Source organism: Nelumbo nucifera, chromosome 1 (genome assembly GCF_055504915.1).
Source record: "Nelumbo nucifera cultivar China Antique chromosome 1, China Antique-T2T, whole genome shotgun sequence".
NCBI classification, from domain to species: domain Eukaryota; kingdom Viridiplantae; phylum Streptophyta; class Magnoliopsida; order Proteales; family Nelumbonaceae; genus Nelumbo; species Nelumbo nucifera.
Window position 1 is genome coordinate 157,975,049 of NC_142649.1, and position 17,872 is coordinate 157,992,920.

The 17,872-nt window shown below is 40.7% G+C and overlaps 2 protein-coding genes across 4 annotated transcripts in view; one reads left to right on the plus strand and one right to left on the minus strand.

Annotated features, from left to right (window-relative positions):
• LOC104602820 (endoribonuclease) overlaps positions 1-13,274 on the plus strand; it is a 41,886-nt gene extending 28,612 nt beyond the window's left edge. Inside the window, exons 12-14 of one of the 3 annotated variants that reach the window (XR_016080483.1) lie at positions 721-843; positions 974-1,191; positions 12,853-13,091. Coding sequence is in view for 2 of the 3 variants with exons in the window: in XM_010266652.3 (XP_010264954.1) it covers positions 12,853-13,068 (216 nt within the window). In the remaining variant the exon portion in view is untranslated. Of the gene's footprint in view, positions 1-720; positions 844-973; positions 1,192-12,852 lie in introns of all 3 variants that reach the window. The other 2 variants (XM_010266652.3, XM_010266653.3) reach the window with 2 other exon arrangements.
• Positions 13,275-14,672: 1,398 nt separating this feature from the next.
• LOC104602821 (large ribosomal subunit protein eL14z) lies at positions 14,673-17,161 on the minus strand. Its single transcript, XM_010266654.3, has 5 exons — positions 17,029-17,161; positions 16,812-16,913; positions 15,638-15,767; positions 15,439-15,551; positions 14,673-14,950 (listed from the first exon to the last, which is right to left on the minus strand). Exons 1-5 carry the CDS (start codon positions 17,029-17,031, stop codon positions 14,894-14,896), a joined length of 405 nt encoding a protein of 134 aa, XP_010264956.1. The 5' UTR covers positions 17,032-17,161; the 3' UTR covers positions 14,673-14,893.
• Positions 17,162-17,872: the final 711 nt, after the last annotated feature.

The window sequence follows — 17,872 nt, forward strand, 5'->3', positions numbered from 1 at the left end:
GGGATTGATCATTCGGCTATAGTTGGTACAACAAAACTTAAGTCGAATGGAGACGGAGGGAGTAGTGAGACTAGAAGGGAAGATAAGAAGGATTTGGTGTGTGATTATTGCAAGAAGCCTAAGCATACCAGGGACACTTGTTGGAAGCTTCATCCAAATCTTATGCTTGCCTGGGTAAGGAACAAGAAGGGAAATGCAAATGTAGCCACTACAGGAGACTCTTCAGCCCCTCTTCCCCAAACTGATTGGGAATCCATTGCAATAACAACAGTGAGAACAGAATTGGAGAGGTTTGGACAGCTTATGAGTAAGAAAGATTCACCTAGCTCTAGCCTTCTAGATGGACAACAGAATGCAGGAGCCAACTACACCACTTCCTTTGCACATACAGGTAATTCATATGCAACTACAAATCTTGCATCCACTTTAGGTAAGGAGGGACCTCTCTGGATTATAGACTCAAGAGCATCTGAGCACATGACTAATGCCCCTACCCTTTTTAGTTCCTATCAGTTGTGCTCTGGTAGAGGCAGAGTCTCTACAACAGATGGTTCACATATTCCCATTGTTGGGAAGGGGACAGTTAAAGTGACCAATGATATAACTATGTCTTTTGTTTTACATGTCCCTAGACTTCATACCAGCCTATTGTCTGTTAGTTCTTTGACAAAAAATTTGAATTGTTCCGTGACCTTTCTTCTCGTTAATTGTGTTTTGCAGGATCTGGAGTCAAAGAAGATGATTGGGAGTGGTCGTGAGGTGAATGGAGTCTACCTTCTGGATGAGATTCCGAGACATCAGGGCCATCATGTTAGCAGCAGCAGTAGTAGTGGGTCAGAGTCAGTAAGTAAATTCTAGCTCTCATACTGTGTGATTTTTAGCTCGCAGTCTACTATGAGAGTACTGACTTAAGCATCGGAGCGACCTTGCCAGGTTAGCCACCCCAGGTCCTCTGACATTTGGTTCCTTGTAGGTCTCCAAAGAGCAACGAATCTCATCAATCCAGCTCGCCACCAGGTCAGCCCGGCACCTCACAGGCAGCTCGGCATCTGGTTAGCCTGGCACCTCACAGGCAGCTCCGCACTATAGTCAGCTCGCCACCTAGCCTGCCCAGCGTGACTCATCTCGGCAGCCAAAGTTCTCCACTTTGGCCTAAGTCATCGGCCACTTGGAAGCAGACCAAATGACGAGGTACTTTTAACATCTATAAAATCTAGGAGGTAACTACATGTAGACTTCTTCCTGTAAGTCTCCATTGAGGAAGGCATTTTTAACATCCATATGGAACAAGGGCCAAGAATAACTGGCTGCAAGGGATAGCAGAACTCGAATAGTGGTCATCTTTGCTACTGGAGCAAAAGTCTCCAAGTAGTCTATACCATAAGTCTGAGTAAATCCCTTTGCAACTAACCGGGCCTTACACCTTTCAATGGAACCATCAACATTATGTTTCACAGTAAATACCCATCTACATCTAATTGGTTTCTTTCCTTTAGGCTGGTCAACTAGCTCCCAAGTATTATTCCTCAAAAGGGCATCCATTTCAACCTTCATTGTATCTTTCCACTCAGGAACTGACAAGGCTTCCTACACTGTTCTGGGAATAGGAATATCAGCAATGGATGTGAGAAAGGATCTGTAAGAGGGGGACAGGCAATCATAGGACAGAAACTGGGAAATGCAGTGAGTTGTGGATGTGGTGCAACGTCGTTTGCCTTTACGGACTACAATGGGGAGGTCAAGGTCATCCAAAGGAGGTAAAGTAGCAACAGTGGAAGGTATCTCAGGGGGACCTGGATCTGATAAAGGGATTGTGGTACCTAGATCTGGATCCGCAAAAGGAACTAGGGCTGGCCTGGATTGCTGATGATCGAAATCAACCTGCCTCCACCGCCTGTGATAGACTCTCAAATCCTGACACTTCTGACAACCCTCCCCATTACATCCCTCATCACTCAATGGAACAGGTAAAGGAACTTCTGATGAGTTAACCCCACTCTCACTACTCTCCCCCTGAGGAGAAACCCTAGGGTAATAGGGTACCTCCTCAAAGAAAGTAACATCCATCGAGACAAATCTCCTCCCAGAAGTAGGTTCATAGCAGCAATAACCCTTTTGAGTTTGTGCATAACCGAGAAAAATGCATTTGGAGGCTTTAGGATCAAATTTGGAACGATGAGGTCCAAGAATCTGAACAAAGCAAGTGCAACCAAAGGTTTTAAGGGGAACAATAAATAATTCTTTATCAGGGTATAGAATGGTAAAGGGAGGCTTCATGTTAAGAACCCGTTAAGGAACTCGATTAATGAGATACACTACTGTAAGAATAGCATCGCCCCAGAAACGGATAGGCACATTGGAGTTAAACATAATGCTTCTAGCCACCTCCAATATGTGCCTATTCTTCCTCTCAGCAACTCCATTCTGCTGTGGTGTACAAGGACAAGTACTCTAGTGAATAATCCCATGATCAAACAGATAAGAGGCTAATGGCTTGGTAAAGTATTCTTTCGCATTATCAGATCTGAAGATTTTGATTTTGACCCCAAACTGGGTTAAAATCATCTGATGAAAGATCTGGGTCAGAGTAGGAACCTCATCTCGAGAACGCATAAGGTAAACCCAAGAAAAGCGGGTATAGTCATCAACAAACAACAAAAAATATCAGTATCCTCCCATAGAAGGGATGTGATACGGACCCCAAACATCGGTGTGCACAACATCAAAAGAATTACTTCTTTTATTACTCAAGGAATAAGATGTTCTATAATGCTTTGCAAGCTCACAACTCTCACATCTCAAATTTGACATCTGAACAGACTCAAACAAATTTGGAAACAAATTCTTCAAAGACTGAAAGGATAAATGACCTAACCGATTATGCCAAAGCATAACCTGACTAACAGACTGAGAAACAAACGACTTCCTAACTTCATGATCTTCCCAATGAGAACTCTCTCCAAGCAGATAGATCCCATTCGTCTCACGGCTAGTCTCAATCACCTTCCTTGCCTCCAAGTCCTGAAAAATACATCGGTCAGGGAAAAAAGTTACTGAACAATTCTAATGTTTTGTAATACTACTAACTGAAAGAAAGTTAGTGTCAAGCTTAGGAACATGTAGAACTGAAGATAAGGAAATGGTATTAGACAACTTGATGTCTCCCTTGCCAGAAATGGGAACAATGGACATTTTATCTCTACCAGAAGATAAGTGATAGGTAGTGAACAGTGATGGCAAGCTAGTCATATGGTCAGATGCACCTGAATCTATTACCCAACAATGTTCAGTGTTACCTGGAGCTGAAGCATGGTAAGCTGAGGCCCGAGTACCTAAATGAGCAAAGGCTGATGGGGAAGGAGCTGATGATGGATGAGATGATTGAGCTGTGTTAGAGTTAGTCGAATAAGGGTAGATTAGTCAACTCACCTTGGTTAAGTTATGGGCTTATGTGGCAGTCTTATTAGAGGTTCTCTGTCCCATACTTAAGTAGGGGCAGTTTAGTCCTTGTACATTTAATTAGAAGCCTAATCACTATTAAGAGGTAGACTGATAGGGTTTAGCTATCAGGTTCGACAGTTCTTTCATCTTCTTCTTCTTCTCTTCTTCTTCTTCTACTCCTTCTCTTTCTTCTTCTCCTTACTGGTTCGGACTACTGTAGCTACAGTAGAAACATGGTATCAGAGCGTGACAACTTCAGTTCGTGCTTCAGTTCTCTCCTTTTCTTCTCTGGGCTGTCAATGGAGAAAAGTGGTTCGTCCTAGGCCTGAAACATCACAACTCTTCTTTTTTCTGGTGCACAGAACCTCCTTTCCTAAGAAAACAACTTCAGCAGTGAATGGTTGGCTGAAGCTCTCAAACGAAGGTTGGTTATCTCTCCTCTGTGTGTTGTTGGTATTTCTGGGTTGAAAATCTTCAAGAACTTGAGAGGACTGATCAGAACCTAGAGAACTAGGTTGGTTGTTGCCCTGGTTCTTGGAAAAATTCCAAGAACAGGCTGTGTTTACAGTGACCAAATGGTGTAAGGGCTGCTACTGTAGGTGGCCGAATGGTGCAAGGTGTAATGCAATGGTACTAGTTGAGTTTTTGTTGGTCTTGTGGTGCCCTCTTAAAAGCGTTAAAGCAGGTCTGTATTGTGTGTGACAGCTATGGCTGTGTGGTGGTGCTTGTGATGCACAAACTTTGTTGAGTAGTTGTAAGAGAGCTTGCATGTGGTTAGTAAGTGCTGAATTAATGTCGGTGTAGTCTGTGTTTTTTTTTTGTGAAATCAATAGTGGTGTGGATAAGAACAAAGGCGTGTGTATCTATCATTGTGTTTAGGGACTGCTGTAGGTTCTGGAACATCAAACTCTTGACAGCAGCACATAGTTGGTGATTGGGAATTCAGATTAGAGGCAGCATTGAAAGAGTATCATGGCAGCAATGGGAGATGGCTGTAGTGATCAGAAACCTAGTGTGGTGGTTTCCTCTGACTATCTAGGTGTACAGATGACCTCAATTAAACTGAATGGTGAGAACTATGTTCCATGGGCCAAGTCGGTGGAAGTTTTTCTCAAGGCAAAGAGAAAAGTGAAGCATGTGAAAGAAGATAAACCACCGGCTGACTCTCCAGGGTTTGATGATTGGGAACAGGAGGATGGTCAAATCATGACATGGCTATGGAACAGTATGGAACCCAAAATAAGTGCCAACTTCATGTTCTTAGATACAACTAAGGACATATGGGAATATGCCAAGAAGCTGTATTCTGGGCAAGATAATACTACAAGGGTATATCAGCTCTATCAGGAGTACTTTGGTCTGCAACAAGGAAATAAAATCCTAGAAGAGTACTATGCCAGTATGAAGAACCTCAGAAATGAACTCAATGTCTATCATCCTCACTCCAGATGTTAAGGTTCAGCAACAACAGAGGGAACAACTAGATGTCACAAGGTTCTTAGTGGGGTTGAAATCAGAGTATGAACCAGTTAGGGCCCAAATATTGGGGGGCTCTACCCTTCCTACACTTGAGGAAGTGTTTGCTCGGCTTCACAGGATTTCTTTGGGACAGATAGAGAATCCCACACAGTCTGATAGATCAGCTTTTGTGACAGCCAGAGGAGGTGGACGTGGTATGAAAGGGGGAGGACATGCCTTCCGAGGAGGTCGTGGTGGTTCCATATTTGGTCGTGGTGGTGGTCGTGACTCAGGGGGAGGCCGTGGCAAAGAAAAAGGCAGCTCTACAAGGAAGTGTACCCACTGTGGCAGGGAAGGACATTCCGTAAATTTCTGTTATAATCTTCATGGCCGCCCTCCCTCTAAATGGGCCAATCATGCTGTTGTTGGTGGGGTTGATGTCAGTGATAATCAACAGGCAGACCTAACTCCTTCCACATCTACATCTGTTTCCGGAAGGGAGATGGTGAGTGTACCGCGTGATGAGTATGAGCGGTTCCTTCAGTCCACTTCACAGCACACTACTGCTACTCTTTCCCACTCAGGTATAGCTTGCCTGTCATCTAAAACCTCTCCTTGGATTATTGACTCTGGAGCCTCTAATCACATGACCGGGACTCCAGGTGTGTTCTCTTCTCTCTCTGAAACTTCCACATCTCAAACTGTTACCCTTGCCCACTCAGGTATAGCTTGCCTGTCATCTAAAACCTCTCCTTGGATTATTGACTCTGGAGCCTCTAATCACATGACCGGGACTCCAGGTGTGTTCTCTTCTCTCTCTGAAACTTCCACATCTCAAACTGTTACCCTTGCCAATGGTTCCTCCTCTCCCATCTGTGGTGTTGGCAATGTTGACATGGCTTCTCTTTCTTTATCATCTGTTCTATATGTCCCTAAGTTTCCATTCAATCTTATGTCTGTTAGTAAATTAACCAAGACTCTTAACTGTTCTGTTACTTTTTTCCCTTCCTCTTGTGTTTTTCAGGATCTCAGGACGGGGAAGAAGATTGGTGGGGGGCATGAAGCTGGTGGATTGTATTACCATGACGGTGGTGGATCGTCAGTTGCACTTCAGACTTCACTCACTCCTCTACAGTGGCATTGTCGACTGGGACATCCTTTTCTCAAGGCACTCAAGATACTAGTTCCGTCTTTGAGTCATTTGTCAGTGTTACAGTGTGAGTCGTGTTAGTTTGGGAAACATCGTCGTGTTTCCTTCAGTCCTAGAGTTGAAAGTCGTATGTTGAGTCATTTTGCTTTGGTTCATTCAGATGTTTGGGGCCCGATCAAAATAGAGTCTTATAATGGTTACAAGTATTTCGCCACTTTTATTGATGATTGTTCAAGAATGACATGGATTTATTTAATGAAAGAAAGGAGTGAATTATTTTCCATTTTTCAAAAATTCCATGCTGAAATACGTACACAATTTGGTGTTCCAATCAAAGTTCTTCGTTCAGATAATGGTCGTGAATATTTTCTAACTTCCTTTCAACAGTATTTAAAACAGCATGGCATCATTCATCAAACTTCTTGTGCATCCACTCCTCAACAAAATGGGGTGGCTGAACGGAAGAACCGTCATCTCCTTGAAACAGCTCGGTCTCTTCTTCATCATATGAGTGTTCCTAAACGGTTTTGGAGTGATGCTGTACTTACTGCGTGTTTCCTCATTAATCGGATGCCCTTCTTTATTCTTCATGGTCGGTCTCCCTTCTCTATCTTGTTCCCCACCTTGTCTCCCTTTCCATTAACACCTCGTATCTTTGGTTGTATGTGCTTTGTTCACAATCTGAGTCCTAGAATAGACAAGTTGGATGCACGCTCCATTAAGTGTCTTTCTTGGCTACTCTCGGACTCAAAAAGGGTACAAGTGTTACAATCCCATTACTCGGAAGTGCTATGTCTGTCCTGATGTCACCTTTTTTGAGTCTGTTCCCTTCTTCTCAGGAACTGAAGCATCTTCGTCTCCACCTTTACTTCCTCTTCCTCTTCCGGTCAGTGATCTCGTTCCGGGTGTTCCTGTTGGAGTTGACTCGTCACCTCATCCAGTGCAAATCCCTACTGCACGACCACCAATTCGGCAAGTGTATACACGTCGAACGACACCGGCCCCTCCTCCAGCTTCTACTTTGTCTACGGATCCTGTCGTTGCTCCTGTTGCTGAACCTTCAGGACTTGACCTACCCATTGCCTTACGGAAAGGTAAACGTAGTTCTACTCTCCATCCCATTTCCAATTTTGTTTCAGTATCTCGCCTTTCCGCCTCACATCGCCAGTTTGTTTCACTATTGTCATCTATTTCCATACCTAACAATGTCCAAGAGGCTCTTAGTTCACCTGGGTGGAGGCAGGCAATGGAGGAGGAACTCTCTGCTCTTCAGCATACTCACACGTGGGAGCTCACTACTCTTCCTCCTGGTAAGCATGTTGTGGGTTGTAATGGGTGTATACTATTAAATACTTGCCAGATGGTGGTGTAGAGCGTCTGAAAGCCAGACTTGTTGCTAAAGGGTATTCACAGTTGTATGGAGTGGACTATATGGAGACCTTCTCTCCAGTGGCTAAGATTAGCTCTATCCGTGTGTTAATTTCCCTGGCAGTTATGTATGATTGACCCTTATTTCAACTTGACATAAAAAATGCCTTCCTTCATGGTGACCTTATAGAGGAGGTATATATGGAGCAACCACCTGGTTTTGTTGCTCAGGGGGAGGCTGGTAAGGTGTGCAGACTGAAAAAGACAATTTATGGGTTGAAACAATCACCTCGTGCTTGGTTCGGGAAGTTTAGTGAAGTGGTGAAGAATTTTGGAATGAAACAATGCCAGGTTGATTACTCAGTGTTTATTTATGACTCAGAAGCTGGAAAGATTTTATTAGTGGTCTATGTGGATGATATTGTCATAACTGGCAGTGACAAATTGGGGATCGACAAACTCAAGGTCTTTCTGCAAAATCATTTTCAAACAAAAGACCTTGGGACATTGAAGTATTTCTTGGGTATAGAAGTTGCTAGATCAAGACAAGGTGTAAACCTGTGCCAAAGAAAATATGTTCTCGATCTATTGGACGAAATAGGACTGTTAGGTGCAAAACCAGCTGAGACTCCTATGGAACCAAATGTTAAGTTGAGCAGTGATACAGGGGAAATATTTGATGATCCTGGAAGGTATAGACGACTAGTGGGGAAGCTGAACTATTTGACTATCACGAGACCAGACATCTCCTTTGCAGTCAGTGTGGTGAGCCAATTTATGCAGAACCCTCGTATATCTCACTGGGATGCAGTTCTTAGAATTGTAAGATATTTGAAGGGAGCTCCGGGCCGTGGGCTATTGTATAAACCAGGAGGAAAACTTGAAGTAGTTGGGTACACAGATGCAGATTGGGCGGGCTCTGTGTCTGATAGAAGATCTACTACAGGTTACTGCACATTTCTTGGAGGAAATCTTGTGACGTGGAAGAGTAAAAAGCAGACGGTTGTGGCTAGAAGCAGTGCTGAAGCCGAGTACAGAGCCATGGCACACACTACATGTGAATTAGTGTGGTCGAGGAATCTCCTACAAGAAATCGGGTTCCACATGGATAAACCTATGAAGTTGTACTGTGACAATCAAGCTGCGCTCCATATCTCATCCAACCCTGTTTTTCATGAGAGAACAAAGCACATAGAGATTGATTGCCACTTTGTGAGGGAGAAGGTTCTTATTGGAGAGATAAGCACAGAACATGTAAGCTCAGGTTGATCAGTGGGCAGATTTGTTTACAAAAGCCTTAAGCTCAGGGAGAGTGAACTATATATGTAACAAGCTGGGATTATATGACATATATTCTCCAGCTTGAGGGGGAGTGTTAGAGTTAGCCGAATAAGGGTAGATTAGTCAACTCACCTTGGTTAAGTTATGAGCTTATGTGGCAGTCTTATTAGAGGTTCTCTGCCCCATACTTAAGTAGGGGCAGTTTAGTCCTTGTACATTTAATTAGAAGCCTAATCACTATTAAGAGGTCGACTGATAGGGTTTAGCTATCAAGTTTGACAGTTCTTTCATCTTCTTCTTCTTCTCCTCCTTCTCTTTCTTCTTCTCCTTACTAGTTCGGACTACTGTAGCTACAGTAGAAACAAGCTGAATTCCCAACTTCCTTTTCCAACTGAGTTAGGGCAGCCCGAACAGCAACTAAGGTGTTTAGAGGCGTGCCTTTTGTGCCCGATGAGGATGCAGAATCGGTATTAACAGCCATATGGGCATTACCCCTTTTGTTCCTCAGTTTTGCTGGGACTAGGTGAGGGTGCAGCTTCCAACACGTCTTTAGTATGCTTAGGTTTTTTGCAATGTTCACACACTAGATCCCGCTTATCTTCCTTCTTTATATCCCTCTCCGTATCACCCCCAGACGTAGGTTTAAGTACTGCCAAGGCTGGTGGGAAGGGCTGATGCTGCATCATAACCTTTCTCCTAGTCTCTTCACTATGCACCAAGGAGTAGGCTTGAGATAAGGTCACACTATCCCTTGTTAGTATTTGTTGTCTCACAATATCATAGTCAGGATTTAGACCAGCTAGGAATTCAAAAACCCTATTAGTTTCAACTTGCTTTCTATGAGTCTATGCATCCTTCTGATTTTCCCACTCAAGTGTTTCTAGGTGGTCAATTTCATGCCACAAAGATTTCAAAGTAGAGAAGTAAACCGAGACTGGTTTCTCTCCTTGCTTAAGGTTATTAACCTCACACTTCAATTCATAGGCCCTAGCAACATTAAGGAGTTGGGAGTAAGTCTCTTTCATGACATCCCAGATTTCCTTGGTTGTTTTTGCCCACAAATAGTTCCGGCTGATATGTGGCTGCATAGAGTTGCACAGCCATGTCATAACCAAATAGTTCTCCTGAACCCATTTGGTATATGTTTGGTCCTCTCCTTAGTTGGTTCTTTCACATCTCTCAAAAAGTAGCTGATTTTTCCTCTACCCCCAATGGCCATCATGGCCGATTGGGCCCATTCTAAGTAGTTGGATCCATCAAACTTCACAGTTGTAATCTGAAAGGCATTCTCAGACATGTTACCAGAATTGCTAGTCCCAAAAACACCTTTCCCTTGATTCTTGAACTCCATTCTTGGTCAAGAATTAACAATAAACAAACTTTTGAAGCTACTGTAATAGAAAAAAGCACCTAAACAATTGATAACAGCCGGCCTAGGTCTTCCAAAGAATAAGGAAAAAAAGAATTCTGTATGAAACCAGTTCAAAATCTGATCTGAAACCAACAACAGTTATGAATTTTAGGGTTTTCTCTCAAAACCCTAGAAAGAAAAAAAAGGTTTTCCAGCCGCACCTCTCAAAATAGGCTAAGATGAACCTTTCAAGGTTATTCTCAAGCAAAAAATAAACTTACTTCATGAAAGAAAATCTTTGGCCGCCACCATCTTGTCTGATGTAGAACCCTAATCTTGGAGATCCGAAGTCTTTTCTAATTCTTCCTGACTACTGGAACTCTCCCAGCCTTCTACAATCTTCTTAGTAGTAGCCGCACACTACCAGTAGCCTCCAAGAATTAGCCGATCCTCCTTCTTTGTTGAAAAACATCTAAACCTAGGAAATTCTCATGTAGTCAATCTAATTAGACTAACATAAGACCTTCTCTGCAACCAGTTTAGGTTTTGAACAGAAATTCTCATCGCCACCTTCAGTCTTGATAAAGAAACTGATCTTGGACTCTTTATCTTCCTCTGATTCTTCCTGATTATCAAGAACACAATCCACTCTTTGGACAGCTGCTACAGTCTCTGATAACCTCCAAGAATCAGCTGAAAAGGGATCTTCTTAATCTTCCAGCCCTAGGCAACTCTCATGTGGTTGGCTGGATCAGACTCGGATGAGAAACCATAATCCTTGCTCTGATACCAAGTAGTCGATCAAGACTACAATCAGTCTTGAATTCGAAAGAAAAAATGAAAGATTTTAGAAGAAAAGAAGAAGAAGAGAGGGAGAAAAGAAGAAGCACACGAAGGGATTTAGAAAAGAGAGAGAGGGTTGATCTTAACGATCTGCCGACCCACTCTTAATATTTATATATGTTGATTAATTGTAAAAGGGCTGAATTGCCCTTGTTGCTTACATGGCAAATAAACTAATAATAAAGCTGAAATAACAAGCTGTAACAACAAACTGAAATAACTACCAATAACTACCAACTAACACTGGCATAACTAACAAAACATATGTTATGCTGTCATACGAACACAGTGGGGACCACAGCAGTGGCGTCCACATCAGTGTTCTCTACATGGCCCTTGTTCCAGCTTGATGTCAAAAATGCCTTCCTCAATGGTGATTTACAGGAGGAGGTATATATGGACATTCCAGTAGGCTTTTATGAAAATGTTGGAAAAGGAAATGTGTGCAGACTCAGAAAATCTCTGTATGGACTGAAACAGTCATCTCCTATTGTATTTATATTAAGCATCAATGATGAACACAATGACCATTATATATTGGTAAAAAAAGTTAATGACCATTATACCCCTGACTGCCCAATCAATAAAACAGAGAAGAAAACAACGGCACTAAATAGCATTCTAGCAATGATAAAAGATAAAGAAGAGAAAAAACAAATAAAAGAAACTAATAACAAGCTGTAAACTAAGATTCAACATGCACAGTGGCTGTGAATTGGTACTGTACAATGTATAGTATTAGCTTATAAACAAACTCATTATCAAAAAGGTATTATATGGTACTCCTTGCAGATCTTTCTGAATTGAAAACCATAAGATCAGGCTGCCCATCATATTGGTTTGTCAGGAGATTAGGTGAAATTGTATATAGATGATTGATTTGAATTGGGCAAGGAATTTTTTTATGCCACTATTTCCTTGGAAGCAATGATACCTTTGACCTTCACGGAGTATAATCTTGAGAAACCGATCCTGCTAACCTCTGATTCTATGTTAATGAACTATAGGATCATAGGAATAACTGGAGATTCTTTGGGTTTAACGGACATGCCTAAGTTGTTAAAGGTTGGACCTAGAGAAGTTGGTGCAGAAAATTCACTATAGAGCATAAGAATAGCAATTCAGCTTAAGTTGTTCTGTTGACCTAGTCACCTAGGGTATTGTATCTCTGTGCTATTTGACGGTTCATCAACATACAAATACAGTTGGAAATATCTCTGGGTCTTTGACAATTCAGTGTTGATGGGTTTTGCCAATAGATGAGAAAACCGTAGTGGTAAAATCTCAGGCTGGCATTTGCGAGAATGCAGGTTTGAGTGTGAGAGTGGCCACTTTGTGAAAAAACATGCCAGAGGTTAGAACCATAACTAGTTTATCCCTTCCAATATCTCAGTAGTTGGGACCAACATTTTTTTTGTTGGTTTCATGGGGCCACACAATGGTCGGTTAGTCGGTAGTGGATCCCCCAACCAGCCAGAGCACTTGCCAACTGAGCCAGTTGTTACCTTTAGTTGGGACCAACATTGGGTAATGACCTTTTATATTGCAGAAAGAGTAATGTGTTATATGCACATGGGAATATAGGATATTGTGTCTTTTTGTGTTGTTTGATACAATGACCAACTTACACTTGGAAATATCTCCAAGTCTTTAAGTCATTGGTCGTATTCTTGATTTTCATTAGATGTCATTTAAATTTGGCATGGGATTTCAGTAATGGAAAATATCTGTTTTTGTTAGCTCAATAATTGGCGTGTTTTTGTAATCATCAAAAAAGTATTAGATCTGTTTTCATCTTATCCATGTCAAATCCCCCAAAAATTGTCAATAACTGTGGTGGTTCAACTTTTACCAACTAGTATACTGTATGCATTACAAGGTTGAGTGTGTTAATTTTGTGCATGTTGTGTTATTTGACAGTGTCACCTCTCTAATGGTGTATTTTGGGTCCTCTTTGCAGAGCTTGAGGTTCTACTTCCCCACAAACCTCTGTGTTCCTGCAGAAACGTTATCAGTCATGTTCATGGACATATTAACTGAATTTGCAAAAATGAGTCAGAGGATTGAAATGGGTAATGAACCAATATTCAACATCGTCCCTGTTTTAGGTGCTGGTAGATCAGCTACATTAATGCATGATATAATCACATGTGAATTGTTTGCCTCAAAATCTTGACATTGTTTCATTTAGACATGGAACTCAACCTAGATCCATGGAAATTTTATGTTCATTAGGATACTGGAATCAAACAATTTATTTAATAGAATGGTAGATGATATGAATTTTTTGGCCAATCTGTATATTCAAACAAATGTGTTCGTTTCTGATTACAATACAATTCAGGAAACATGAAACATGGATGAAATAATGGATTTTTTTAATCACACCGTATTGTTTGGTGGCAAACTTCTCTCCCCTTCCAAGTGTTTTTGGCTGATGATTTGCAGTCGATCTGACAAGATGATTAATAACACCAGACCAGCTAGCTACTGAAGGCCCTACCCATTTACGGGTTCTTGGTCATGGATATTGAATCGTCTTAAGGGCTTATCCTGTTGTCCAAAACTATAAATAGTCAGACCCTGCCCAAAGTCAGTTGCACCTTTAAGCCCAACGAACAGCAATCGTCTGTCAACTGCATGTGTGTGAGAGAGAGAGAAACCCGTAACCGGATCCATATATGGGGCTTCATATCAACCTCTATTTTTTTGGTATTAAAAATTACACATTATGGGATGCCTAGTGAGCAACTCAACTACGAGCCTTCGGTAACTCCATAACCGGATCCAGATCCACGAGGTACTTGTACCCCACATCCATCGTGTATGGTCTTTGATCATTGCATTGGATGAGGGTTGAGCTTCAAGTACATTTTTTGGTAAGGCTGCAATTTGGGCCGCGTTGGCCCGAATCTAATCCGAAAAAGTCGGTTGGGTTGGGTTGGGTTAATGCTCAGGTTAGGATTAGGGTTAAAATTTATGAACTCAACTTTATTTCAGGTTAGATTAGGGTTAATCTTTTGGGCAATCCAACCCAATTCTATAATACATATCATATATAAATATATTATATATGATAGATATATCATATATTGATTTGTTTATATGCATGATAATGGTATAGCTCTCACCACATTGACGGGCCGACCTGGCCTCTGGACGAGCTTGAGTATGAGTTTTAGCTTGCGGGCTTGACCTCAGGCCTAAAAGCCTGATTCAATTTGTTTTCGGGCAGAACTCGGGCTTTGTCAAAAAAGTCCAACCCAACTTTTTTATAATTTAAATCCTAAATTCCTAAACCACCTAACCCTAAATTCTTCTCACTTTTCTTCTCATTCTCATTTCTCTCTCAGAACTGGTGAACCAAAGTGCACCGTTTTCACTCTACGAACTCAGGCACCGGCAACCCGGCCAACTTGCAGCCCTATTTTTTGGACTCATCTCCATCTACTGAACCGTGGCTTTCAACTAACTAGATTAAAGCCAGTTTGTATGTTTTGATTCCTAGTTCGAAGTGTAGTTGATACACTAAATAAGCGAATCCAAAATAGGTCGAAGTAAAATATAATTAAAACCCAGTGGGCATGCATGTTTTTACCCAATACAAATCCTAATTCCTACAGCACGTGGCAGCATAAGCTATAACCACGAGGAACCCAAGATGCAGACAGCTCACAGACGCTTGATTGCATACGTAAACATTCAATAAACTATGCAGAACCCATCCATGGGCTGCAGCACACATTTGTACATGCTGTATCGGAATCAATGGATGATATATTGATAACAAATATCAAATTGCCCTTGACCAATTGTTAAATTAAAAACCACGTTCACAACCATGAATTTTTGATACACATATTAGTCTCAACTAGTTGCAAAAAACTTCAAATGTACCTCCGAGATAGCAAAAATACATGGAAGATAAAAACGATTTAAAGAAAACTAGTAGCAAAAAACTTTTTTTTTTCAAAATTTAGATTTCAACAACTTGAAACATTCTAAGCTGCAACCTGCTTCTTCAACTTTGAGAGCTCCTGCCTGATCAAACCACCTCTCTGCAAAGGCAGAATACACAATCCATTAGCTTGCGCACAGAGAACAGACCAAAACCAGGTTCAATATATCGATACATATTGTGCCACCGTGTTTTCTTCAGTTGAGGATACTCTGTCTAATGAATTGAGTTAAGAAACATCTTTTAACTTTTAAATGGTAAATAGCGTGTATTAATGATTAGAAAAGGGGTATTAAATGAAACATATTAATAGCTTGAGTGTCTGTGTTCAATGGCTCGTGTTAATGCTTTGAACCATATGTTAAGAACCTTGAATTGATACATCTAATAATCGGAGTTGGGAAACAGGGCCCAGAAAAGTTGGCAGAAGTTTTGGTCTATTTATAGTTTTTTATCCACAAATGTCATACCATGGAGAACTTATTTTAACCATCAAGGTGACTTTGATTTTTGACAATAAAAAATACCATAAAGGTGAATTTAAATAAATAGCAGTTCATAGAGCGCAATAGAAAACTTCTTACTAACCTTAATCTTGGTGAGCATGAGCTTAAACCTGTCAAAGTCATTCAAGGAGGCCCTTCGCTTCTGCACAATCAACTTCCTTCCCCAGGAGCTATTCTCCCACTTGTTCTTGACATCTAACACCAGAATGAGATTCATATAATTAAATTCAGTCTTATCTAAAAACACAAAAATTGCATCAAAACAATGAATTGGTCCTTACCTGCAGCCTCCATGGCATCAATAAGATTCTTCTTTTTGGGGATCCTCTTGATATCAATCTTTATATCAGTCAATGATAGCCTCTTGAAATTCATCTGGCTTCTTACCATGTCAGGAGCATCTACAAGGGCCTGTTGAAGTTTCATATGAAATAATACATTTAGATAAAGTGATGTTCTGCAATTTACATGCAGGAGAGAATAATATATAAAAACCCACTATAATCCAGATTGCACAACTCTGGCATGACCCTTGATAACTGGATGCATGGGAAATAAATTAGTGGAACATATGCAACAAGAGGGCAAAAAATCTTTTTTATTGTTTTTTCATTGAAATTCCAAAGGATGCGCTCAATAATCCAAAACCATAGAGATCACGCCAATTTAAGCATGAAGAAATGAATTCATTTCTACATTTTATTAAAATGTTATTATTTCCATTTTGGAAGAGGAAAAAAGGTGGTAACTCCCTTTCAGACAATCGATATTTGCATGCAAATGTTATGACAAGCCAAAGAATATACTTGAATCCCAAGAAACTTCTAAAAATCCATTTGGGATATATAGCTTCAAGACATTTCAGAATAATCATGACATCCAACTAGTAGCTCAGAAGCCATGAACTTTAGACACATTAGGGGTATTCTAAAACATGAACATTTGTTTTTGAAATCACTACATTAGCAATAATAAACATTTTTCTTGAACCATTTTTTGCTTTGTAATGCAAAGCAAGTTGGTTTTGTTTAAAAAAACAATGCATTTTTTTGAAAACAGATCATTTTGATTTGTTTTTGAAACCGGCAACAAGTAAAACAATTCACATTATAGAACACCCCCTCCTAATGGTTTGCCCGTTCTACGCATCGATAGGTCATAAATTGTTCCATGTAATCCGAAATAGGCAAACACACTAAAAAGATAACAGTTAGATTCAATTCTCTCAAGCATCAGAAGAAATTCAAAGCTAAAAATTGTAGAAACAGGTAACCAGGACATATCACGAGTCAACCTACTGAAGAAGTAAATGGTCGTGATAAGTTCAACACAAATTGTTAGATTACGGGATCTTCAAAACACATGGGAAACAATATAACCACTTAAACAGAAGATGCATATCTATCAGTTCTTTACTGTAACAAAATTCGACGGCAATTGGATCAAAGTACATACCCGATTCTGATCGATTACGTCGACGATCACGACGAGCTTCCCATAATCTTTGCCATAGTTCACAAGAGCTACCCTCCCAATCTCCACGTACCGCTTGAAAGGCTACAGAGAAAAGCAGCAAACAAGCGAGGAAAAGAAAAGGGTTAAACCTTAATTTGACGATTCGAGAAGAATGACTGAAAATGCATAAGACGATACGAGAATTGCAGACACTCACCATTTTTCAGGAGTCGCGATTAAGGCAACGGCGACGGCGATGGGTGGGAGTGTGGGAGATAAGTGTTCCAATTAGGTTTTACTCCTTCCGGGGGTTTTTAGGGTTTCTTCCGCGAATATATACGAGTTGTGTGTGTTCTTATTTACCATTTTACCCCTACTCGAACTATTATTGACTGATAGGGTTGTGGAACCCTTACGTAAATTCGAATCCGGTCCGATCAAAGGCGAATCAAATTAAATGGATAGAACATGGATATGAGAGTAGGAGCGCAAGTCGAGCGGAGGTAGGCCAGGTTTACGGTCAACCCAACCCAATATCAAGATTTGGGCCCAAAAGTTGGACGGAGCCCATAGTTAAACCCAATCTTCGCTCGTATTAAAATTTGATGCAGTGGGATGGTGCTCTCTGATTTGGGTTGTGAATGAACCTACTTTTAAAATTTGTATATATATTTTAAAATTTGTATATACGTATGTATATATATATATATGTATTTATGTAAATATGTATGTATATATATAAATATAAGGATTTGTTTGGTCCACCGTTAGAATCGGAATTAGAATCAAAATCAAAATTTTCTGGAATTGAAATCAGAATGGTCCATTCTCATAGTCTGTTTGGTTCAGATAGAAATGGGAATGGAAATAGGAATTAAAATCAGCAAGAATGAGATTTCATTCCCGATGGAGGGGCAGGGAATAACCATTCCCTTAAATGGGAGAATACCATTCCAATAAGAATGGGAATGAAATTCCAATTCCATCCAACCAAACAATGAACATTTCAATTTCAATTCCAAACCCCTATTCCCACGAACCAAAAAGGGCCTAAATGTGTA

Coding starts and splice junctions, on each gene's coding strand:
- LOC104602821 (XM_010266654.3), bottom strand. Junction 15,552..15,637: donor TGATGCCATGGAGGCTGCAG/GTAAGGACCAAT, acceptor TTCTGGTGTTAG/ATGTCAAGAACAAGTGGGAG. Junction 14,951..15,438: donor TCATGCTCACCAAGATTAAG/GTTAGTAAGAAG, acceptor CTGCCTTTGCAG/AGAGGTGGTTTGATCAGGCA.